Source organism: Xyrauchen texanus, chromosome 28, assembly GCF_025860055.1.
Source record: "Xyrauchen texanus isolate HMW12.3.18 chromosome 28, RBS_HiC_50CHRs, whole genome shotgun sequence".
Lineage (NCBI taxonomy): Eukaryota > Metazoa > Chordata > Actinopteri > Cypriniformes > Catostomidae > Xyrauchen > Xyrauchen texanus.
Genome location: NC_068303.1, coordinates 16798105 through 16825984, shown reverse-complemented (window position 1 = coordinate 16825984; position 27880 = coordinate 16798105). Strand labels below are relative to the sequence as shown.

Genomic DNA, 27880 nt, shown 5'->3' with positions numbered 1-27880 from the left:
TGCCACTGTTATAGCTATAGAGAACATTACCGAACTCATACAATAGCGAAACATGGCTACTGAGGCGCTATCAGCGTGCACTGGATCTAACTTACTCCAGCCCATAAGCGAGATAACCAACCTTCCGTTAGATCAGGTACATGCATGTGAAAGTCCTGTGTTTTTCTGTTATTTGTATGTTGTGAATTGAGAATTGGAGGCACAAAACCCTCATAACAGCTCTCATTGGCACCCAGGTCCTTCTGCCAATCCTTTGCGGGCTATGCTTAGAAATATTTGGTTAGGACCGTGAAAACGTTGTATTTTTAATGTTCTCCTCACGAAATTCATAATTTATAGCTTAATTCCGTCGGATACATTGTGATATCGTGTTATTTGCATGACAATTTTCGAGGATGTGCAAATATAAACATAGCGAAATTAATTTATATTAAAATGGGCATAGATCATCATGTTATGGAAGAGAAGAAATAGAAACGCTAGTTAGTGTCAGGCACTTTTTATTTTGGAAACGACCTGATTTGGATGCGGTTTGTCTTTTTACCTCATCTTTTTTCTCTCATAGCTACCACGTCATTTCAGACAAGGTCTCACAAATCTAGTGAGCTGTCTACCTAGACAGAATATTAGGGCATCCCATAATGATGTTTAGATATATAGGCAGTTCACTTTTCCATGGCACTGCATGTACCACAGAGAATGAGATTTCGGATAATTGTGATTGCCTTGTTTTGAATGTGTTTCCAAAGAGACTTGGGAGAATAGAATAAGTAAATCATACTCCACGGCCTACAGGCCATAGTATGAGTTTTACCCAAAAGTACTGGAGTAATCCTAAAATGATGCTCTGAGTGATATGATTTACTCTACATTAACAAAAATAATTTCAAAATATATCGGGTAGTTTAAATGTTTATTTTAATGATAGACATTGAAATAAAATTTCAAGAATGTTACACATATCTTCCACTGTGGTGATAATCTATAGCTATATCTTTATTGATTTGTAAATCACTATACCTGTTAAAGGGATAGGTCACCCACAAATACAAATTCTCTCATTGTTTAATCACCCTCATTCCATCCCAGATGTGTATGACTTTCTTTCTTCTATGATTGATCGAAGAATATTTCAGCTCTCTAGGTCCATACAATGCAAGTGAATGATGACCAACATTTTAAGACAAAATGCACAAAATGGCAGCATAAAAGTAATCCAATAGATACATTTTTAAGTCCTTTTCACTATAAATTCTCCTTCCTACCCAGTAGATGGCAATATGCACAAAGAATGTGAATAGTCATTAACAGAAGAAAAATGTGAAAGTGCAGATTTATAGTAAAAAAGGACTTATATATTTATCTGTTTCTCACCCACACCTATCATACCCCTTCTGAAGACATGAATTTAACCACTTGAGTCGTATGGTTTATTTTTATGCTGCTTAATGTGCTTTTTGGAGCTTCAAAATGTTGGTCACCATTCACTTGCATTGTGAGGAACAGAGCTGAAATATTCTTAAAAAAATTATTTGTTTGTGTTCAGCAGAAAAAATACAGCCATAGACATCTGGGATGGCATGAGGGTGAGTAAATGATGAGAGAATTTTCATTTTTGGGTGAACTATCCCTTTAATACTGTATATTAATATTTTAAGTGAGATCCCAAATAAATCAAAACCGTTGACATTAACCCTCCCATAAGTGAGACATTTTATGGAGGATAAGGTAATACCATGAAGTACTTATTGCCTTTGTTAATTAAATATTGTACAACAACTAGGTATGCACAAATGTTATATTAGGCTGTTCATTTTTTGAAGCCTCTCAGGTCAAAATGCTGTGGGTGAACACTAGGGATGTTCAAAACTACAATTTTTTTCTTAATCGACTAGTCAGTAGGTTGTTTGAACGATTAGTCGACTAGTCAGTGTTAAGAATAATGTTTAAATAGGCTCCATTATGTTCACATGACCCCAAACAGAAACCTCATTTTAGAGGGATGTACCAGGGCGATCCTGGCTGCGCATTCAAAAGCACAGAACTTTGTTATTATAAACACAGATAATATTGTGGGTATTAGTGTTGTCATGGTACCAAAATGTCTGTGGTCAGTACTGATACCAGTGAAATTTCACAGTTCTCGATACCAACTTCGATACCAGAGCAAAAATATGCTAATATTATAATGTGCTACTGAATACACCATTTTAGTTATTTTAAATTATTTAATAATTATTTTCCAAAACTTTCCAGATTTATTTTTAAAGATTTAATATATGTCATTGCCCCCCAACCTTTATTCAGCAGCTGTCTTGCTTGTGATATTTTGGTGAATTATTATTATTACTACTACAGTGAATATTACATTTTACTGTACAGTTGTAATATTGTTTTGTCACAATTTCTTCAATTTCAGTTTTGAATCGTGCTTTTATTATGTGTTTTTTGCCGGATGCTTCACTTTTCCAGATAAACCGTTTTCATCATGTTTGAAATCTCTTTACACTGGCCTTTGAGTTTGACAAATTAAATGTAGGACACAGTTTTGTAGTGTTTGTATTTTGTGTTTTAGATTACTGTTGTTTATGTATGTGAATGATTCTCAATGTCTGTGGAGTTTCTAGTGGATGAGTGGTCAGATTTATTTAAAGTACGCAGTTTATCCACAGTAAGATTGCAGCCTTTAGCAGTTTAATAAATCACACTAGGACATGTTACTATTTTAATTTGATTAATTGTCCATTTCAGAGTTAAAAGAGCACGTGTTCAAAATAAGGCTGTGAGCATTTTAAAGCAGTCGTGTGTCAGACATATTGGGCGATGGTACCGGATTGAGTCAGTGCTCGGTACTACTGGTACTGTAGAAACACTGGTATCGTTACATCTTTTTTATTTTAGTATCGACTTGGTACCGAAGTACTGGTACTTTTAACACTAGTGTGTAGACATGTAGTTCACAACATCAAGCAGTTAAAACCTTTTTTTTATTGCAACTATTTATTTAAGCAGTGTCAGACAGAATCAGCAAAAGACTTTAATCTCTCCACATCACCTCACAAATATGGTAACATCGCTCACAGCTGAGGATTTAATGTCCGACAGTAAGCTATAATCCAACAAAATATCTCTCTAAGAAGTCGTGCCTCCTATTAAAACCACCGGCACTAAAAATATGAATGTTAGTAGTCGACCCCCCCTAGTCGAATTGTCAGTGGTTGGGGACCCCGTCATGCTAAATATGGATATGTCTCCTTGTTTTCTCTTAATAAACTTCTGTGGTAGAATTTGACAAATTATTTCCAATTTTCTCAGTGAAATTTATAGAATTTCTGATTTTGAAAAATTACATGGCACATGTTAGACATGGAGATTATGTGGATTGTTCAGACACTGATTATGTGAATCCATGGAACAAAAATGGAACACAATTGGTGAAAGTAGTGATTTATTTGATGTCTGTATATAAACATCAGTTTTGAATTAGTAAAGACTAATATCAGTGTATTTGGTGTTGTCTGGGCCCATATTTTTTTATGTGAAAAGAAGGTTGTATGTTTTCATTTACTGACACAATAAATTTAGTTTTTGTAGAATTGTAAACTCTTCTGTCCTGTTGAAGGAGAATAACTCTTGAGGTGAGAAGACTGTAATGTGATCAGGACTTAGCAAGCATTGCCCTCCCTCTGCCAGACACTGGACTCTGGTTACACTTTTGCCAAAGTCTCTAATGCCTTTTGTCTCTTGCACCTTTTGTGGCTGGTGTGGATCAGACAGCTTTCCTTTTTCCCTCAGCGAAATAATGTCTTGTTCATTTTGTACTGTTTTGTTCAGATTATAACCACATTCTTCAAATGACAGTGCATTTCATCTGTGTTGTGAGGTCACAGGAGATGACCAGCTTCAGTGTTTTTAATATTCACACGAAGAACATGTCATTCCGTAGCCGTGTAAGGTCACAAAGGTCAAAGCCTGAAGCAAGAATCTGTTAAATAAGTGTTTTTTTGATGCTCTTTTGTAAAATATTTTTTTAAAATATAATATTTATTATTTATGTAACATGAGAGGATATTATTACATATAGGGCTGGGATAAACGATTATTTTTTAAACGATTAATCTAGCGATTTTTTTTTTTTCCGATGCATCGATTAATCTAACGATTCATTTTTTTCCAGTTCGATTCGATAAATCGACTTGTGACAACAAGTTTCATCGGGGGTGGGGGTGTATAAAATGTAAAAAAAAAAAAAAACATTTGCCGGGAGTTTGATTGACTGGCGATCTGATCAATCAATCATAATACGCCGTTTTTGTCCGACAAAGTAGTCAGGAGAGAGAAGATTAACGTCGGTGGATTTGAATTTGAATAATGGATTGTAGGCTACTGTACTGACATCTTTCCACGGTTAAAACAACAGTCCTTCTGATGTAGGCTACATTCATGTTTAGCCTATTTGATGCTATAAATTAACCAAGGAAAAGATGATCGGTTCACGAGCAGCTTTAACTGAGGCAATCTGTCACGACACATTAAAGAGCCACAAAATAGTAGGCCTATTTATGGTTTAATTTTCTTTGAATGACCAAATTTGAAAGTTGAGACTTTATTAAATGTTACCTGCTTGGTCCTGTCTGTCAGCGCATTGTCAGTGTCCTGTATGTAATTTTCACGACATTCATAGCTATAAGCGCATTATTAATAGCTATAAGCGAAAACTTTAGGTGTCGACAACGTATTATAGCCTACTCCAACATCGAGTGCAAAGTGGGGAGTTGAAAAAAAGCTTACGGTGCTCTGTCATCTGCAGCTGCAACCGGGTGGCTCCTCTTCAGATGCTGGTGCATTGCCGTGGTGCTAGAATGGAAGGCCATCTCCATTTTGCAAAGACGACATATCACGGAATTGTTTCCTTTTAAATTAAACAATTCCCATACTTTAGAGGAACGATTGCATGCCGCCTTGCACTTCTGATAGTCTGAGGAGCCACTCGTGTTTCTGCTACTCGCAGGCGCCGCCATCTTTGTTTTGGGTCCGACGAATCGACGCGCATATTTTGCATCCCAGCCCTAATTACATACATTTTATTTAACAGCTATAGCAGTATCATTTGTTCATGCGACTTTCGAATTGTAAAAAGAAATGGCTGTGTGCAAAACCACACCGTGGTCAATAAAAAAGGTGCAGACGTTCCTCTTGTTAGCCACTAATGAAACGTCACGAAACGAAAAAATCTTTCAGGAAGTGTCTCAGCTGTTGGCCCCACACAGCTACCAGCGGACCTACCAACAGTGTAGGGAAAAGTAAAAAAAAAAACCTTAAAAGTGACTACAGAACCATCAAGGAAAAGTGGAAGTGGCTCGACCAAATGGATGCTATCTAGACCCGCGAGCAATGGGAGGGAGAGTGCCCTGGACTCAGCCACGATGTTGTTGGATTCCACGACGGAGGATGGTACGTTAACTCTATACTCTGCTTGAAAGCTTCACTTTATTTAGTTGACCAGCTACTGGAAAGCTTGCTTCTAAAACAACCAGGACAATTTAACTGTTACACTTGTGTAAAATCACCATGCAACAACTGCTTTATGCAGCACAATGAGCTAGTAGCTAACAGCTAGCGGTCATGTTATTGTTTATGGTCAGTAATATTTGTGTTGCATTTAAAATGATGTCACGGCAGTAGAGGCGGAGCAACTATGACGATCAGCCTATAATCCCACCCACTCTGAGGCGGCACTAAACTGCAGTGGAAAAGCAAGCTCAGAAAAGTAATTTGAGTAGAGTCGAGTCGAACCGTAACGCGCAGTGGAAAAGTGCCATTTGATTGAGTTCTGGGCTTGAGTTCTGGGAATCTTGATCTCAGAGCATCACTCGCTACATGTGAAGTAAAATGGCTAGTCTGAGGGGCCGTTCACATGTAACAAATTTTTGCATCCGTCTGCACTGTTTTTCAATGGAAACAGTGCTAGATGGTTATCTTTTACCATTGCTCTTTGTCTTGCTGGGTTTTTGTTTTTTGTGCAGGAGTCTGATATTTTTTTAGACACTGTATCAAGCTAAATAGTCTATAACAGAATGCAGGTGTCTCGGGTCATGTATTTAAAGGTTAATGTTCATTTTAACTTGACACGGAATCTATACATTGCAGCAGTCCATTAAAAAAATTATACACGCACACACCCGTCCTCCAAAAGTCATATACTTTCATTAACATGTAAAATCTGTAAAAATATATATTTGTAATTTTTTTTTTAAATAAGAATTTAATATGGTCTGTTGTATTGTTTGTCCCATATGAACTTACTAAATGTTTGTCAGGGTAATACTTTAAGTTTCTTGATGGTATGGTGTATATTATAGTACTAAATACCATAGTAGGGTTACTTGATGTCACATACCTACTTAAAGTAATAGGATTTATTAACTGTTCTTTTTATTACTAGTAAAATGGGTAACACTTTATAATTATTCTAATTAATAGATTAAAACATACATAACCTAATTCAAAATAAATGTTAAGCATTAATGTTAAGCATTGTTTTGTTAAAACGAGTGTAGTAATGTTCACATTAACTTATATTACTATATACTAGAATTAATGACTATTTGTTTTATTTATGTACTACAATGTGCTTATATGTGTATAGTGAAATTGTTTTCCTAAGGAAATTATTTGATATCATGGGAAATAAAAGCACAACTGTTGGCAATGAAAGGCAGAAAAAAAGACATTTGATATAGGCTAATCAAATTATGGGACAACTCTGTTAACTTGTCCAGCATCTGTGACGAGCATTAAAAACTAGCACGGATGCTCGGACGCAAAGTAAATGTATTTATAATGCAAATTATAGTGACTTCATGGTTTCTGTGAATCAGCATTTCACTGTAGACACTAAAAATGTCAGGGTACTGAAATGGACAATATGATTGGTTTGCAAATATCTAATCGCAACTGAAACAAATGTCCTGATTGGTTCTTTAGCTGAGTAAGAATGTCTATCCGTGCCTTCAGTCAGAGGCTGTTTAGCAGAGATGGGCCACTTCTATTAAAAAGAATGGGAGAAATTGGAATGCCCAACGGTAAACAGATATAGAAAGGAAGTGTCACCTTACAGGTAAAAGAGCCAATCATCTTTTAGCTATAAAATTGGCTGTCAATCAACTAGAGTTTGCGCATGTTAGCTATACAAGCCAGGATTTTAGCGTAATCTGAGGTAAAGCACAATTTATGATTCCAGGGTTGGCAGATTTTACGGACCATTCCAACCATTTTGGAGATTTATCTGTTTTTCTCCATTCAAGTAAATATTGGAAATATTTCCCAGGAGCATTCCATTGGACTGACTTGCTAGAAAGACTTTGCTTCAGTTCAGCGCTTCCACCTCCTGTTGCTCCGTTCGCTTTAAGAGAGAATCTCTGTACACTTAAAAAATGTCACAATTCACTTAATGGTGCTGTGGCAACACTTCAGTGGATTGAAAAGTTATGGTTCAAAAGCCTGCTCATAATTCTTGCAGCCATACAGCTCATCAGTGTTGGTAAGTTACTCCAAAAAAGTTATTAATTACTACATTGTAATTAATCTACATTGTAATTAGATTACTTTATTATCACTCTCTGAAATGTAATTAAATTACTCATTACTAATTACTTTTCTAAAATCCTTATAGAGCGGCCCCTCAGCCAACCAGAGCAGAAGGGAAAAATATTGGCTTACTGTTTATCATGTCCTGAAACTTTATTTGGACTGAAACTTTACCATTTGGAATGATGTGAAACAGTCACATGAAGTCCTCTTTGACACCTGACACAATGTTTTGACAACTTCTTCAGAACATCGAATCTAAATGACAACTGTGTTAAAATCAAGATAGATGCAAAGGTGTATATCTCAAAGGTGTATATCTATGTTGTCGTGTCAAGTGCTTCGGATCTGCATTTGTCTTATCTACATTTGTCATAAACTCGTAGTAATGGGGATATTTCCATTTAGTAAACAGCGACTCATATCTTCTGACATCTTTTCACTTGAGTTATTTCTCAACATAGTGGCGCGAGCTCACGCGCACAGGCATATTGCCAATGCATTTAAAGGGGCAGCGTTGAATTCGAAAACAAATGTTTTCATTAGACGTTAAATAAAAATTTTCAATATTGTTTTATATAGAATTGTTGAAAGTCTATACAATATGTACCACAAGTACATCATAAGTAACTTTTAATTAAATTACGAAAAATGAAGAGTAATGCGTTACTTTACTTTTTCAAGGAAAAGTAATTTAATTACAGTAATACTTTGTAACGTGTTACACCCAACACTGCAATCATTATTCATTTTAGGTGAATATATGCAAAATCCTTAGAAAGATCGTTGGGCATACAATGCATGCTTGCATATGCATTATGCCCCCGTTCACACCGGAAGTGACACAGAGCTACAAAGAGACACAATCTCATACACTTACAAAGAGCGCAGAGTGACTTACTGCGACACGAGCAACAGTGACCGTGTTGTCAAATCTTGTGCAGCCACTTTGGAGCAACTGTGATGGCTGTGCCAGATGGCTGGTCTCGAAACACTCTTGCGGTACTTTGAAGGCACACGCCGTAAATTACATGCACAGCTTCAAGTCTGCTGCCGATTTGTCTACTCAGTGCTTCGTGAAGTTGAACACACCTGATAATTTCTCCTCTGTCTTGCGTGCAGTCCACACACCATTGTCCACTGCCTTCTCTCTCATTGGTTGTCACTCCCAAATGTCTCTCGTTATTTGCATTAAGTTAAACTTTTCTCAACTTTGTCTTGTCGCTTGCCACGCCCACATCTTGTTGATAACGGCTTCTTCACGATGAGCTAGACTCACAATGTGACAAAAGTGACATGTTTTTCATGGGCTGAGTTCTCAATTGCATAATACACATACTACTTTAACTACTTCCGCTGTGTCAGTTTATGGCAGAGATAAGAGTAGTATGCCATTACCAAAGTGTTTATTCTGATACCTTCTGTTCTGCTGAACTCTCTCAAATCTGTGTTCTTTTAACAGTAAATCATGTTTTATATTATCGTTACATGTTCACTCATTTGTTTAGCATTAGAATAATATAGTATTTTATTGGGCTTTCTACGTGTACACACAGTAGACACTGTATAAAGCAGCACATAACCTTTTCAAATGAATAATTTTTCTGGCGATTATATGTAAAATTCAAACCTGAAATCCACTAAGTCTGCAATAAAGAAAGCAAACATTGGTGACAAATGTTGGTATAGCACATGATGGGAAGTGCAAAGTGTCATGGCGCAATGGTCAAAGATGGCCGTCTAGAGCATGTTTACATAGAAAAACAATTCAAATACAGTGCAGACAGACACAAAAACATGTTCGGTGTGAACGGCTTCTTTAAGTTGAATTTGATTTTATGTGCTCCAGGGCACTACTTTAAATAGATGGCCCTGACAAAGAGCTTTATGAACAGTACTGCTTCTATGGGAGGTGAGACTGTATTTTGGTCTCCCAGAGGAAGAAGCATTAATGCATTTTGCTAATCAGGAGGAGAAAAATACTCCCATCCATTGGTGGCCTATTGATTTAAACCGATTAACTGATTTAGTGGTAGATTTCATTAGTTGTCAAGGTAGGAAACAAATAAGTTAAAGTTATTCAATTTTAGGCTATTGAGTGATATGTTTCTTTTGATCCGAAAAATGGCAATATGCTCACTCGATTTGGAATGTGCTATAATAGATCATTTTTCTTTGAGTAATGTGGTAGAGTAGGCTCTCTGTGGGCTAAGTCTCTCACATGAACATGCAGATTCATTTAACAAGTCTCCGGAGGATAATAATTCTAGTGAGGAAGTTAGGCTGTTACTCAGTTTTTTTTGCTTGTGCTGGAGGATAACAAATCACTACATTGCTGTATTATAGATTACATAACTTCAGGCTTCCACCGCGGCATCCACGCACAAAGCACCACACGCCCCACCGAGAGCAAACCACATTGTAGCGACCATAAGGAAGTTACCCCACGTGACTCTACCCTCACTAGCAACCAGATCTGGTTGGAGTCACTCAGCACGCCCTGGGATTCAACATTTTTCAGTGTTAAAATTCTTTCTCCTTTTCTAGTTTATTATGCAGTAAGCCACTTGTTGGTTGATTTCCGTGAAAATATTTCAAATGATTGCTCTGTTTATTTGAGCATCCTGACCAGCCCAACACAGCAACATTGTCTCAACTAATTACAGTTAGGGGAAAAAAAGTATTTGATCCTCTGCTGATATTGTACGTTTGCCCACTGACAAACAAATGATCAGTCTATAATTTTAATGGTAGGTTAATTTGAATAGTAAGAGACAGAATAACAACAAAAATGTTATAAATTGAATTGCATTTTAATGAGGGAAATAAGTATTCGACCCCTTTGCAAAACATGATTTAGTACTTTGTGGCAAAACCCTTGTTGGCAATCACAGAGGTCAGACGTTTCTTGTAGTTGGTCAACAGGTTTGCACACATCTCAGGAGGGATTTTGTCCCACTCCTCTTTGCAGATCTTCTCCAAGTCATTAAGGTTTCATGGCTAACGTTTGGCAACTCGAACCTTCAGCTCCCTCCACAGATTTTCTATGGGATTTAGGTCTGGAGACCGGATAGGCCAGTGCTTCTTTTTGAGCCACTCCTTTGTTGCCTTGGCCGTGTGTTTTGGGTCATTGTCATGCTGGAATACCCACCCCATTTTCAATGCCCTGGCCATTGGGTTCTCACCCAAGATTTGACGGTACGTGGCCCGTCCATTTGATGCGGTGAAGTTGTCCTGTCCCCTTAGCAGAAAAACACCCCCAAAGCATAATGTTTCCACCTCCATGTTTGATGGTGGGGATGGTGTTCTTTGGGTCGGATCTCATCAATCCCTGGGGCTTTGCCACTGCGGAGTTGTTTGACTACCTCAAGTGACCTCCCCCAGGGAAATAGAATCTGATCCCCCATCAGCCTACGGCTCTGTCTCTATTATAGAGGGCATGTTGGGATTTAGGAGTTCTTCAAAGTGTTCCTTCCACCGCCCAATAACCTCCTCGGTTGAGGTCAACAGCGTCCCACCTTTGCTGTATACAGCTTGGATGGTTCCCCCTTTCCCCGTCTTAAGGTGGTGGACGGTTTTCCAGAAGCACTTTGGTGCGGACCGAAAGTCCTTCTCCGAACTTTCCCCACACCCACTGCTTTGCCTCCCTCACGGATGAGGCCGCAGCCCTTCGGGCCTGTCGGTACCTTGCAACTGCCTACGGAGACCTCCGGGACAACAAACCCCGGAAGGCCTCTTTCTTCAGTCGGATGGCTTCCCTGACCACCAGTGTCCACCACGGTGTTTGAGGGTTACCACCCCTTGCGGCACCTAAAACCTTGAGGCCGCAGCTCTCCACCGCGGCTTCGGCAATGGAAGCTTTGAACATTGCCCACTCCAGTTCAATGTCCTCTACCTCCACAGGGATGCCTGAAAAGCTCAGCCGGAGTGTGTGAGTTGAAGATCTCGCGGACAGGGACCTCCTCCAAACATTCCCAGTTCACCCGCACTACTCGCTTGGGCTTCCCAGGTCTGTCCAGAGTCTTTCCCCACCCCCTTACCCAACTCACCACCAGATGGTGATCGGTTGACAGCTCTGCCCCTCTCTTCACCCGAGTGTGCAAAACATATGGCCTCAGATCCGACAACACGATTACAAAATCGATCATCGACCTTCAGCCTAGGGTGCTCTGGTACTATGTACACTTATGAGCATCCTTATGTTCGAACATGGTGTTTGTTATAGATAATCCATGACTAGCACAAAAGTCTAATAACAAACATCCACTTGAGTTCAGATCGGGGAGGCCGTTCCTCCCAATCACGCCTTTCCAGGTGTCCCTGTAATTTCCCACGTGTGCGTTGAAGTCATGCAGCATCACTATGGAGTCCCCTACTGGGGCCCTATTCAGGACTCCATTCAGGGTCTCCAAGAAGGCAGAATACTTTGAACTGCTGTTCAGTGCATATGCACAGACAACAGTCAGAGTTCCTCCCCCACAACCCGTAGGCGTAGGGAGGCGACCCTCTCGTCCACCGGGATAAACTCCAACGTAGCGGCTCTCAGCCGGGGGCTCGTGAGTATTCCCACACCCGCCCGTCGCCTCACAGCCTGGGAAACTCCAGAGAAGAGTAGAGTCCCTCCCCTATCCAGGAGTACGGATCCAGAGCCAAAACTGTGCGTCGAAGTAAGCCCCACCAGATCCAACTGGTAACGCTCCACCTCCCTCACCAGTTCCAGCTCCTTCCCCCCCAGTGAGGTGACATTCCATGTCCCTAGAGCTAGCCTTTGCTGCGTGGGTCTGGTCCGTCGAGGCCCACGGCCTTCACTGCCACCCATATGGCAGCGCACCCGACTCCTGGGGTTTCTCCAATGGGTGGTGGGCCCAAGGGATATTGCATATAGCACTTTTAATTCTTTGTGTAAGAGCAGAGGTTAAATTGTGGCAGAATGGTCTGGAACAAAATATTTGCTCAAATACCTTTAAAGTTCTTTAAAGTGAATTACATAAGCATTATGCTTCTTTCTACTTTATGTTGGACCCTGGTTCGCAATATTAGATGTTAGGGTTTCTTCTTCTCAAAAATCCCATTTAACCCCTGAGTAACAGGTAAAAATATTCTTCATCTTCAGAATTTGTATGAATTAATTTATTCAATTGATGTATATGACAATTGGATGAAATCGTTTATGTTTCAAATGATTAGAAAAAAATGCCGTAATAAAGGTTAAAAAAAATGCCCCTGAAAATCAAATCCAGGGGGAAATATTGCCCTTTAATAGGTTTGGTAAACCTATTTGAATTATCATTTTTGCAGTTCTGCTAGGTGGCATCGGTGGCGCTTCAATTTAGAGACATAAAGTAAAAAAAAAACTTTCACAAAAGTTTTTGTGGCCAATCCAGAATCCATCTAAATTTTATGAAAATATGATCTATTCTGATGCTAAGTGCAAGCAAGGATAACTGATATTCTATCAATTCCAGTCCATTTCTAGAAATAATTAACTACTGTCAACTTTTGCATGCCTTAGTCAGTATCTCAATTCAGTCTTCCTTTTACTTTGTTTTTTGAATTCTAATTTGAGTGATCCATCTCCTCCAGATTTTACTGTAGCATTAAGGGCTGAGTATTATTGGTTGTTATCCTTACCTGCTCCGTACATGAGTGCACCATGTGCATTAGCAGCAAAGATAAATAATTGAGTATCTAATGCACTGTTTGGAAGGAGCACTTAGTGCTCAAGAGTGATTTAATCATTGGCTAACTGCTCGGCATGTAATTCCAATGCCATAGCCAAGGTCGGCTTTGGTTTGGTCAGGGAGATTAATGGGTTAAGTGTTATAGAGCTGCTACAGATGTCTCTTACTCAGCTAGCATGGCCTTAGACCTTTATGGCTACGGAGCTGGTTTGATTGGGATAAAAAGGTGGATTGGGATGTTGGATCTGGATGATGGAGAGAAAGTGGAAATATGAAATCACAGCTGAAAGCACAAGAAAGAAAATCAAAAGTGTTATGTTTACTGTTTTGGAGGTTAACATGAGCGCATTTTACACCTGGTATTAAAATGTGTCTCGGGTGATCCAGTCACATGTGGTCAGGTGAGACACATCACTGTTACAACTGATCACTTAAATGTGTTGCCTGTGACCACTTGTGTTCGGATTTGGAGGGGAGGGTCTCAAGACGGCATACATCAATCACTATGTCAGAGATGCTGCATGATAATAAAGTGCATCAAAGTCATCAAGTATGATATTTTAAGTATTAAAGGTCATTATCCTCTTGAGGCCCAGCAATTAATTTTGTGTAGGACATTTGTTTTTTAAGTTTGTCTTACCCCATACATGCTACAGTTGTAAATCTTGTAGTATTATCAGAGGACTCCCTGGGGTTTTCAGAGATAACTAGGGCTCTATTTTTGTGAGTTTGCAAAGAGCAACACTTCAACCGAGCGCTAATGTGTGTGTAGGTTGGGAGTGTTTGCGCTACTGTGGGTGTAGGTTTGCAATATGTGGGTGTACTGGTGTAATAAAGTGGCGCAAAGAGCAATTCGCCATTTTCCTAAGAGTTTGGTTTGCGCTAAGACGTTTCAATATCATCTCTTTTCTCTGCGCAAAGTCCAAATTTAGTTCCTGCTTTTGCAGTTTGGAGATTGCACCAGCAGGTGGTAATAAAATGTATGTACAAATACTTAAAATATAGTGGAACATCAAATTAAGTCCCTGACAATCACTGTTGTAGCCATTTTGAGAAAGAAAAAATATTATGAGTTTGTGTTGAACTATCTTTGGTCATGGGTTATTTTTATATTTACATGGATTTGGTATGATTTTTTTTTGTTACCACTTATATTTTCATTTAGTTTGAAGTGTAATTTGAATTTAGAAATATATTTGGTTAACTTTTTCGTGTTTCAATAAATTAATGTGTTTTTCAAAATCGACCTGTAGAAGTGAAGTGTGTTCCAGTACGATCACTTTTAATATCAGCCATGATTTGTGTGTCAGTAGATGAAATTGATTAATAAAACTTTCATTCTCTATAATTTAAATGAGCATACATCCAAATTCTGACAGAAATCACATTTTCTATGCATTTAAAAGAAGTGTGTCGCTGTCATTGAAATATGCCTGGCGTTCACCAAGGACACAATTAATGCACAAGACAGTAAGTCTATATTTCTAATTCATTGCATACAGTTCATTTATTAATGTGCTGTCTTTGTTTAAATAATTGATGCTTGAGGGAGTGGACTATATAATAGAATACAGATGGCGTAATAACCAGAGAAGAACCTCAAAATTAAATTGCACTTTGTCCAGTGCTTTCGCATGTTGAGCGCTTGACCCACTTGCGCCTAGACTTAGTGCATGCTTGCATGAAAATACCAAAACTTCATGGCCATGCCCACTGACTTAAAATAGGGCCCCAAATGTTGGAGTTTAGCCATGACAAATTCCTCTGCTACATTTCAATCCATATCTATAGACCAAGCACAGTTCAGTTCAGTACATCAAATACAATATGAATAAAATTTAATTTTTTCAATAAAAAGTTTCATCATATGTATTTTATTCACCAAACACTGTATTGACATTTAAAAAAGGGAAATTGTAAAACTTTTTCACCTTGCCTCAGGACTTCTGATAACACCATAATAGCTTGTAATGTTAAATAATGAGATCTTTATAATAACAGAACAGACTGCATATATGAAAATACACAGAACTATTAGTTCACACTAAATATATCTTCTAAAATGTAAATGTCAGAATTTTCAAAACTCTACGATTTTTGTTGTTGTTTTTGTTTTGGGCATGAATGCAATGAAATGGGGATTGAGAGATATGCTTCAAAAGCTTACTGTATAGTATTTGATCCATGAATTTCAAAGGGGGGTTCTCAATAAAATAATATTCAATATTTTAGCCAACCACAAGTTGTTTATATTCAGCAAATACAAATTTTAAAGGTGAAGTATTTAAGATTCAGAAACCCTTGTTATTAATGACACTTGTGGCCGTTAAGTGAACTGCAGCCAGCTACCTGTTGCTCATGCTCATGCACACACTCAATAGGGACGCGAGCGAGCATCGACCAAAACAGTGACGTAACATACAGAGACAACGTGATTCACTGGCATCACGCTGACAGATGCATAATTAAAATTGCACAGTTATGATTGTTTTACTGCAAACTGTGAGACTGTATATTATATTTGACTCTCCAGTGCTGGAACTGGGCTAAAACAAAGTGTGTGTATAGGTCTGGCTATGCGAGACTGTAGTTTGAAGTAATCACTTTTCTTTGCATGATACAATAACTGCATTTATACAATAGCTAGGGCTGGCCAATAAAAAGATATCGATATTTATCACAATAAAACAAATCCACGATAAGCTTTTGAGGAATTATTATCGATATTTACTGCGTGTCGCTAAAACGCAAGCAGTTCAGTTTCTCAGGCAGCGTTCCCACTGGGGCGGACGAAATCCGCTCAAAGGCGCTCACAGCGCTAGGAGAGAGCTTGCTCCGCACCGCTGCCACTCCTACGATCCACCTTGTAAGCATGTCGCTCGGCTTTCATAGGAATTAAATTAAAACACTCTCAGCTTCACTCACAACGTGCCAATGGTAACGTAGGATCAGACTAGATAAACTTGCAAACACTAGCTGCCTTGCTAACAATTAGGTTACGTCGGACACCGGATTAATTCCATCCGCACCGCAAGACTTCATGACAACGGTCGCGCCCTCTCATCGTCTCTAGTGAAGAGTGCGACATAACAACAGTGATGTGGACAACAGCTCTGATCTTTCTGTGCTGTAATTTTGAATATTGTTCTCTGGCACAAAACATGCATCATTTATGCCCTGTCCCACTCCGCACGCGTTGCCTCTTTTCCCTGCATGTGTGTAGACATGAAGCACCGCATGAGTTAATGTGGTTTCAAAGCACCTTTTTAGACCAAAAATTTTTCCCCTTCTAAATGTATATTTATTAATCAGCATGTTACAAGCCTTTAATAATAAACAAAACAAATCAATTTCTGTTCTAATTTTGTGAAAATTTGATTTCAATTGATACACGGTTAAAGACGGTAAAATTGGTCAAAGATCCCGCAGACATCACTGCTTTGGCCATCTCTGGACCCCCTGGGCAGTTTTGTAGAGACTATTTTGACTGTTTCGAATTTATTTTTTCTTGTTTTCTTCCGTCAACTTTGAAATAAAAAAAAGAAAGTGCAATGTGTAAATGTATATCATGATAAATATCGATATCAAACAATATGAAAAAGATTATCGTGATAACAATTTTGGCCATATCGCCCAGCCCTAACAATAGCCTATGCCTGCGCTAGCTAGCTAGCCAGCTTTATCAATAGCTGTTAGCTAAATTAGGTGGAAGATGACAGTAGCTGTTTATAAAATAGACTGTACATTATAAATATGTTGACACAATTCAATACTGATGTGATTCCACCACAAATGTCATTTTGATATATTGATGCGCTATTGTTTTATAATAATAGATTGTATAAATTTTCTGTATAACAAAGTTACGTTACACTAATGAATGTTTCTTTTTGCATTATCTTGAACATTGTCAAGCATTCATTTAATGTTTAATGTAGTTTAGCAAAAATTATACAGATCAATCCTTATGGCACTATATTTCACATCCTTTGAAGTTATGTAAGCTTACCTGTCCAATAAGAAGAATGCCAATTCATGGTCTGTTTTGACCCCCAAAACCGAATGAAGGTCCCTCCTGGAATCAAATGCCCTGCCAATGTTCACTATAGTTATCGCTCCACCACGATCACGTTCCCGTTCCCGCTTAGCCAAATGGGATTCAGTAAATAAAGTTTTTTTTTTGTAGTTTGTGTAGGAGTCTGTGTTGTACTGGGAGCCGGACGTTTGCTGGATTCCATCTCTAAGATAATGTTACCTAGTGTTGCAGTTTGTTGTCGCTGTTCAATAGCAGAAGAGAAGCACTGAGGTAAGGCTCTCGGGAGCGCGCATAAACGTCACATACTTAAGATATTCCTGGAAAAAGCGACCCGCTCCCTTCGCATGAAAATCAGTCTACAGGCTTTAATAGGCAACCTAGGAAGTTCAGGAGGGGCTCATTTTTTAAGTTGCATTATAAGCCTTTCACACATTGGCCAAAAAAGGGTGAATATTACATGAAATTTGTTACATATTGCACCTTTAAAATATCAGTAAAAATAGAATAATTTGTCACTTTTACTTTATTAAAATAAGATGTAATTTATCCCAACATAAGTCACTTTTTGTGTAAGTCTACCACCAGTTTAAATAGATCGATATAAACATTGAAACCACTTTTTTCACAAATAACCACTAGATGGTGCCATAAACATGTGAAACGTACATACCATAAGTTGTTTGGCTTATCAGTAAGTACAAGTACAAATACAAGTAAATAAAGGCTGGTATATGTGACTGGGTTAGAGGGAAAAATGTCCTTGTTCTAATTCACATTATAGCCCATACAGAATTAAAAGGTAATTGGCTTTCAGCTGAAAGGTTCAATTGCATCTTACTGCAAGAAATATGAATAAAGTTACTTTGCTTTGATCTCTATAGAAGAGCTTGGATTGTAAAGCAAATCAGTCAGGCCAGGTGTGTGGCCTGTGACAGCTGAAAGGACTTATGACTGCACCTCCATTCTGCACCTCAGTGCACTCCTTTATTTTTAGGAGGGCTGTGTCCTAGCAACAGGCTTCTCAAGGATTGCCACTAAAAGCCAGAATTTAAACTGCTTTCTTATTGATTAGAAACATAGTATGCATAGTCCTGGTAATCTGGAGTTTTATGGGTGGATTTAACTTGATATTCAGTGAGATGCCTGGAAAGGAGCTTTCATTTGGAAGGCAACTGTATATTAGTATATTAAAGTATAGCTCTGTATGAAGGTTGTCATGGGATGAGCAGGAATATTATCCTTAACTTTTCCACTAATGCCCTTAAATGAAGTGATAATGCTTCCATTATTATAAAATGAACATTGATTTCTGTGCTTAGTTTCTCATTATCACATGCAGGCCACATGCAAAGAACATATAATTATGACTTGGGATGCAAAGCTTGGCTGACTGTAGTAATTTTACTTAACCATATTAAATTAGACATAGTTTTAAGATAAATGTGTGTCTTTGTAGGACCTAGTTTTAATCTACATACATACATACATCAGCCCATATGTTTTTGCCAAAGTGGATGTAGACATTTTTTTTATCATTATATTCTCTGCCAGTTAAATGCCTTTTAGTAATAGAGGGAAGTGCATTTTAATTACTTATAAATGGCGGCAGTGCTGTTACTGTAAGATCATCGCGTGACCTACTGTGGAACTGTGACACTGTTAGATACTTGTCAAAAACTCACTGTCTTGATTATCTGGAACTAAGTGATTTTGCAGTGGAGAGCAGGGAGGAATATTTAGGCCTAGCTTTGCCTTTCAGCAGTACTTTTTTTTACAAAACTAGTGACATTTTATGGATCACTGTTCTTTGCATAACTCTTATATGATGCAGAATACTTTGACACTACATTTGCTGTTTTGTTTGTTGAGTGGGAAGTAAAACAAGTGCAAGGTACTTATTTTTTAAGTCAATAAATCAAGAATGACCCTATTTACTTAAAGTTGTGCACACACTATTTTGTCATCAGATCAGTGTTTTGCCAGAAATTATGTTTTAAAAAATATACAAAGAGGTTAGTGCTGGACGACAGGACGATGTAATTGGATATCGACAATGTCTTACAAGGATCCCGATTGTGAACAGACGATGATCGAAAATATTGGGCAAAACCATGGATCTGGGAAGTCGACAAATATATTAAACAGTGGCCAGGGTGTGAAACTAGCATTAACCAAATATTTTCCATCATTTACCAAATTTTTTAAACATTGATGGATAATTCCAAATGCTGTCCATCATTTTGACCTATAAATAAGAAGATCGTTTTTGCCTAGAGCATACGTTTTGACTTCACTATCTCTTTCACGTACACTCCCACTGTGTGTGCACCCCGTTTATTGCCTGGTATTAAGATGTACATTTAGAGGGGCCATCACCATTAACACCTGCAATGTGCGGCGTCTCTTTTGACCAACGGATTGGCAGGTAGAACAAAAAAAAATATTATTTAAGCCTTTCCACTGTTATGTATATGCCATTATAATGGATTCTACGCCTCTGAACGTTGTAGACTCTGACGGGTAAAAATAGACCATGACGGAAATTTTACAACTCAACCCGTCGAAATGATGGATAAAGATTTTTTGCCACATGCAAAATGCAACGAGGCTGAATCCAGTTCGCAAGCAAATGCATTTCATGCACGGGTAATTTTGCTCATCTACTCGCAACAGGTGAGCACCCTTTAAGACGTCTCAAGAAATTCTGTAAGTCACAAACACATGCGCTTGAAGAAGCATATTATTGATTCAAAAATGGGATTACACAATGATCAAAAAATGGGATTACGCAAACAAAACATACACACACACACACACACACACACACACACACACACACACACACACGTTGTGTTTCCATGTTTTATGGGGACTTTCCATAGACATAATGGTTTTTATACTGTACAAACTTTATATTCTATCCCCTAAACCTAACCCTACCCCTAAACCTAACCCTCACAGAAAACATTCTGCATTTTTAAATTTTCAAAAAACATAATTTAGTATGATTTATAAGCTGTTTTCCTCATGGGGACCGACAAAATGTCCCCACAAGGTCAAAAATTTCGGGTTTTACTGTCCTTATGGGGACATTTGGTCCCCACAAAGTGATAAATACACGCTCACACACACACACACACACACACACACACACAATCAAATTATAAAATGATATGTCCTTCCCCCTGAACACCCCCCACTACAAACATCCAGTGGTCTGAAACAAAATGAAAGTAAATACACATACAAATACAAATTATTTTTTAAATAAAACGGACAAGAGGAAACACTTAAGAATATATATAAAAAAATTTAATTCAACAAATACATACCCAAACAAATATATACCCAAACAAAATGTCTCTCTCCACTGCCCGTCACTTGAGCACCCTCTAAAAAGGCCAAATACGTGGCCCATTTCTTGTCATATGACATCCCTTCAAATGATGCTACCTTGCCCAATTCAGTGCACCATTCATAAAATGAGGGAGCGCCTGCTGATTACCATCCCCTCAGAATTATCTGTCTCCCAATCATCATGCTGGTGAGCACCTTTTTACATATTTATTGGTCATATCAACAACCACCCCATCAACCCAACACACAAAGTCTGGGACAGAAAAGAATTTGAGTGCCCAGGACCTCACAAACAAAATTCTGGATTTTCCAAAACTCCTGAATCCAAGCACAAGACCAGAAAGCATGGGTTGTATCCCCATCCTCCAAATGGCATAGCTAGCAGGTGGGTGTATCTTTTAGACCAAGCCTAAATAATCTGGAAGGAGTCCAGTAGAAACTGTTTAATATCTTAAATTGCATAAGGCGAACCCTTGCATCTCTGGACATGATCTTAAAATTTTTCTTCCAATATCAAATTCAAATCTTTTTCCCATAACCTCTTAAGAGATGTTAGTGCCCCATCCCCAAGGCTCTGGATCAGTAAGGAATAATACACTGAAGCTTCGTGACCTTTTCTAAAAGCAGCAAGCACCACCTCAAGGGTATCTACCGCTTTAGGGGGCTGCATACTACTCCCAAAGGTGATACAGAGTAGATGGCACAACAGTAAGTTCCTGAAGAATTGAAATCTGGTAATCCCAAAATGTTGAACCATATTTTCAAAGGATCTCAACACTCCACTGTCATATAGGTCACAGAGAGTATTAACTAGGGATGCACTGATCCGATACCTGGATAGGTATTGGCCCTGATACTGAAGCTTTTAGACCGATTTGATATTGGTCTGACGAGCCCGATCCAAATCCGATACTGTGTGTTAGTCATGTTCGTTACTGTCACGCTCCAAAAATGACATAAAATAACCATAAAGACACCATTAAAGCAGTTTATATGACTCGTGCATTTTATTCTTGAAGACTTGCAATAGTACTATGAATCACAAAAGCCTGTGTTTAATAAGTAAATATATAGTATGCACAGCACCAGTGTGTTGGTGAATGGTGCTGCTCTATTGACACAAATTCACGCACAGGCTGGTGATGCACTCGCAACTATTTTTAGCCTTCACAGCAGTGAGCAATATTTGAGTGCTACTCAAGAACAGCATCTCAGATGTAGATGCTCAATAGTTTGTTTCACTTATAATATGCATTTAGAACGGCACCAGAGGTGCATTTGACCAGAATTTGAATAAGAAGCGAATTAAACTACTGTGAACTTGCCTACAAACAGACACATATAGGACTTCCTGGAGAGTTTAAAATGTCAAAATAAAAGCGAGAGGGTTTAAAAAGTGCACAATTTAAATATATTACTGTATTTAAAAGTCAATAATATTTATACAAATGTATTATTATTATTATTATTATTGTCATCATTAGTATTTGTTTACAATTTATAACATTATTTAAGTTGAATGGGTTCAAAAAAATAACTGTGGAATGTCCAGATGCATGTTGAAACAAAAGGCAAAAATGAAACTGGTTTATTTAAAACTGGAATTACTGTTAATTTTGTTGCTACTTTATCCAGTATACTAGTTAATAATTAAGTGTTTCTTAATAAGCTATACATTTATATTGAAATAATGTGTAGTTAATGGTTTGTGTTTTTTTATATATTAAAGAGTACTCGCAATTAGTTCCACACAATAATGTAAAGATATTCTAAACTGATTATGCAAAAAAACAACACTGTTATCGGCTTTGGATCAGTATCGGCTGATACTGAGATTGCAGATTTCGGATCGGAAGAGAAAAAGTGGTATCTGTGCAACCCTTGTACTAACCTCCCTCACAATCTACTCTGTCCAGCAGAAAGGGGACTTCTTAATACATAATTTTGGGTTCAGCCATATGCTCGAAGCAACATTTAAATAAATATCCGAATTAAACACTCGGATAAATTTTTGTCCATACCACATGCAAATGCGAGATAACGGGGTGCACCTTAACTTCTTTGATTAGTTTGATAGAAAGGCTTTGCAATGGTAAAATAGGGGCAAGAACTTCCTGTTCAATTCAAAACCAGGGAGGGGCTCTCTCAGGTGGAATCGACCAATGAGCCAAATGCATGGTAATAAAACCAAATCTTGGGTAGACTAGCCCATCTTTGTCAATCGGCCTATGTACTTTACTGAAGTGTAATCTGGGATGTTTAACATTCCAAATAAAGGACTTCCCTATGCTAAAAAATTGCTTGAAATTGGAGAGAGGGATGTCTACAGGGAGAGATTGTAGCAGGTAGTTGAATTTTGGAATACAGTTCATTTTAATAACATTAACCTTCCCAATCATAGATAAATGCCCACCTGCCTACATCACTCGAGAAATGTTTTATTAAAGGGTCAAAATTAACTCTTATATAAAACTTGCTGTGAATTAAATACCCAAATACCTAATGCCCTGTTTGGGCCACTGGAAGGCGCCCTGCTGAAAAGCCATTACTGGGCAGTATGCTGTCAGAGCCAAAGCTTTGGATTTAGACCAATTCACTCTGTATCCTGAGAATTTAGAAAAGGAATGAATAATTCTGTGGAGGAAAGACATAGATCTTGTAGGGTTGGAGACAAATAATAAAATATAATCTGCATAAAGTGAAAGCATATGCGCCATACCTCCCACCACCACCCCTGGAAAATCATTTTCCTTTCTTATCGCGGCTGCTAATGGTTCCAGGGCAAGAGAGACCAATAACGGGGAAAGAGGGCAACCCTGCCAGGTGCCCTTATCCAGAGTAAAATAATCTGAAAATAATCCATTCGTTTGCACCGCAGCTACCAGGTGTCTATAAAGTAACTTAATCCACCCAATAAAAGTATTCCCGAACCTATACATTTCCAAAATCTTAAAAAGATAATCCCATTCTACCATATCAAACGCCTTTTCGCCGTCAAGCGAGATGACAGCGACCATAGTCTGATCATTCGCAGGAGGAATAAGCACAAAGACAATGTAGATTCATCCATAAATCTGTCCTGAAGGTGTTTTATTCTACAAAATAAACTCCATCCGCTAGGCGGAACCAGTACCAAAAAAACGCTCATATTCCTCAAACAGTCAAGCAAACGTTCAGTGAGCTGGTCCACTCGGCTGCAATGTGAGAACAACGAGATGACTTACTCACTTCAATGACTTTATGAAGGACATTGCTTGCTGTGGGCATGTGAATGTTTTCCGGCCATCCTTAGCATCTATTCTCAATTTGGCCAAGAATATCAGTGCCAAAGCGACCTTCCATTGATGTAAAAGTTTCTTGCATTCCTGGAATTGATCATATTTCTCTCTTGTCAAATTCGCCAAGTCTGGGAACAAGAAAATGCTGAGGTTCTTCCAAGAATGCCTTCCTTTACTCCTCGCATCGCGTAGCACAATATCTTTATCGGATGATCTCAGAGCTCATTTGATTTCCAGCTTATGGCCTGCTATTTCAAGCAGATTCTGAAGGAGCCCATCCAGGAATTTCACCATATCCTGTCCCTCTTTGGCCTCAGGAACTCCAACGATACAGGCATTATTCTGCCAGCTACGGTTCTCCATGTCCTCCAACGTCTCCCAGACATGCTCCAAATCCACCTTGATCGCTAGCATATAATTCCCTCTCTGATGACTCCTGGTAATCGATCCGTTTCTTGACATCCCCACTCTTGAAACCACATCAGTGAACTTCGCCTCCATGGCAGTGATCACATATCACAGCAAGATCCAAGTCTGCAACGGACTTAGTCAGCATTGCTGACATGTTCACATCTCTCACCGCATTTCCTGCACCTCCCTGACTAGGTCGACTCCCAGGCTTGCGGCCTGCTTGGGGCATCAGCTTAAGCACGTAAGTGTCTTTTAATGTCTCCAGAGCCCAAGGATTTTTAATTCTTTGATATATTGTCCTCCTAGAACAGTTATGGGACAGAATGTATCGTATCTCACCGGTTTATGTCATTAAAAGTATTCAAACTAGCAAAGTGCACAAAGCTCGCTGTTCATACTTCTGATCCTCGCATGGCATCACGTAACTCAGAAACACACTTTATAATATTTTTAAGAACAGATAAAAGAAAAGTCACCAATGCTCATGTCTGATTCGCTGTTTGTTCAGAGGTGTGCAGCTCGAGCCTGTCATGTGGAACACATGCATGTCGGTGTGCAGCGCAAGCCTGTCTCGTTGAACGAGCATATGCAAAGAGTTTTTCCTCTTTTTCTTTTTTCTTTTTTTTCTTTTTCCTTCTTTTTTCTGTTTCATTTGTCTTGCAAGAATAATGGCATCTGTGAGAATGCTGCAAATTATCTCCAATTGTCTCGGGAGGTGCTAGTTTGCTTTATTTCCACATGGTTGGCATGCCTTGCGAAGTCATGCAGGTTCAGTAATATATATCTTTGTATTAAATAAACAAAGATGAAAGTGTTTAAATCATGAAATAATACAAGACACATTCACCTTGAAACTAAAATTTTGTTCTATGTCGTTTTCTTTAAGTAGCATTAACTGTATTACAAAAGCACAATGCAAACACAAATTCGATTAGAACACACATTTGGCAGCATTATTTTGGGAACACGAGGGAATTTATTAATCTTTATTATTATGATCATTATTATCTTTACATTTATGATTGTCTTTTAGGCTATTATTAATTTTCCATCTGGTGTCGTTCACGGATGCTTGCTTGATGGCAAATGGAGCCGTTGGAGACAGTAAATGTTTTTGTGGTTAAATAAGATTTTTTTGATCATTTTAGAAATGTCTTTTGTTTATGTTTTTTGTGTTTCAATAAAATAATTACATTTTTAAAGCAAAATCAATAAGGCAAAAAAAAAAAATTCACCTACCCTCGTCAGGGGGGCAGCCCTAAAAGAGGTACAAAAGGTTTTTATTGTTCTAAAAATAAATAATTTCCTTTGAACATGGATTGGATCTGTTGAACACATGATAGGCCAAACATTTGTTTAAGAGAGCCACAATGAAAGATTAATAAAAGATAAATATTGAACAATAACTAAATATCAAAGCATGATGATTGATGTGAGAAAATATTATTTTGTGCAGACATTTTTGAACGTTTTGTTTTGCAGTTTAAAACAACAGAACTAAAATTGTTCATGTTTGTACTGTCTATACTAGAACATCACAAATTCATGTTATGCATATGATAACCGGCATTTCCACAGAAATGTCACACATCATGGAAATGTCCACATCATGATGAATAAAAAGTTACCAAAGGAACAAAATGGCCTTTTAAGTTCTATTGTGGAATAATGGATAATGTCATACACACCTCTAGAGTGTGCCGCTTGCTTACACAATGCTGACTGAATTACTGAATGCAGACTATTTTTAAACTTTTAAGGTTTAGTAATTGTGCAAGACCAAATTGTGATTTCAGTCTTAACTCAGTCAATTGTGTAGCCTTAATAGATACCATACAAATGTGTAAGAAGTCAAAGTTTGCTGGTTTCAAAGCGTTTTGGATGGTTTTACATCACCATGTAGGTAAGTGCTGCTTCCACAACTGTCAAGTTGTTTTTTTCCTCATTAATGTGAGAACAAGAATAATTATACATTAAATATTGCATGTTCTTTGGCGTGCCAACCCCGCTACATTCTATGGCAGTACTTTTTTTCTGGGTTGTGCATTTGAGTTGAGTTTTACAAAGTGTGATGAAAGTGTTATAAATAAAACATTGGGGGTTTTTTATCAAGCGTTTTCATGGGCAATAAATATTGGCAGCCAATACATTGGTGCATCCCTTCTTTTCGTCATACCAATTCACAGGTTAAAAACTTGAACTTGCGTGTGCAGCAGGATGCAAAATTTCTTTGCATGAGCTTGCATTTCAGTTCTCTCACACATGGATTCCGTTCTCTCACATATGGGTTTGCATGTGAGTGAATAGAGTACAAAGTGTTGTGTGACCATGGCATAAAACAAATTCCTGGTCTTTATTGTGAACAATTCATTGGTGCATTTTATTCTAAATAAAATAAATAATTGTCTTGGTAATCTTTCATCAAAATATAAAAGCTTGCTCTGCCTCTGAAACACTTGCTGATGTCATCAAGCCTTCTTATATTTTTTAACCCCTTCCCTGTCCACCCACCTGTCACAGAGACCACACCAAGCTAGCTGCACTTGTCTGCTCTGGTATGTTTAATGCCCACTTTTCAGGATCCTGTCAATCTTTTTAATGGATAAAATCAAAGTCTTTCTAGCAAGTCAGTCTTCTCTGTGTTATCTTTGGAATGCTCCTGGGCAGCTATCTTTCTATGTAAACAAGCAGCATACAAGTCATCTCTTATTGCGTTCTCGAGTTGATTGACAGGCGATGTCTGTATCTAAAAGGTGATTGACTCTTTATCATGTAAGGCGGGACTTACTTTGTAAGTCCTTTGACCGTTAATTAATTTTACCAGAAGAGGCCCATCTCTGCTAAATAGTTTCTGATTAAATCAAGTCCTGCCCTACGTCCTTTAATAAATGAGCAATAGTAAGTACTCTTAAAAAAAAAAACCTTTGGCCTTTGTACTTTGAATAGCCATAATAAGCAGAATTTTTATCAACAAGCAAAGAGTTTGATATTCTTTTTTTTTTCATCATATTTTAGCTGTTCTGACAAATGCCGCATTTAACATTTTAGCGATGACATTCACCTGCTGATGAAGTGAAGTGGTCTTTCACTTTTTCCTGACTCAGCTGACCTTGATATATCTTTAGGGCATTTCAGCCAAGCCCCATCACTCCCTAGCCCGGACATGGTGCACTGCCTATGAGTCGCTCATCCAGAAAAAAATCTGATTTATCTGATGCTTCTCAGAATCTGTATGTTTGGCAAATTCTCAGATGTAGTTTTATGCCCAGCTCTTTGCAGCCAGGTTCAGTCTGAGCACTGTGGTGAAGGAAACCTCTGCTCAAGTTCCTCTGCTCTGACACAGGAGATGAAGCACCAGGTAACCTGGACATAAAGGAGACTTGGAATTTAATGAGACACATCAAGGATCATTAATTAAAGAAGATAAAGAGAGGGCAAGAAAGAAAGAGAGGCCCAACTTTGCTGGATAGCCTGCCTCACAGACACGTACACCTGCTGTGTAATTCAAAGTTGGTGAGCAAGTTCAA

General features: G+C 38.3%; 1 protein-coding gene across 1 annotated transcript in view; it reads left to right on the top strand.

The window, feature by feature from the left end:
- mboat2b (membrane bound O-acyltransferase domain containing 2b) overlaps positions 1-27880 on the top strand; it is a 69934-nt gene continuing 42054 nt past the window's right edge. The window contains exon 1 of the mRNA XM_052095971.1: positions 1-136. Coding sequence (XP_051951931.1) covers positions 53-136 — 84 coding nt within the window. The 5' untranslated portion in view covers positions 1-52. The remainder of the gene's footprint in view (positions 137-27880) is intronic.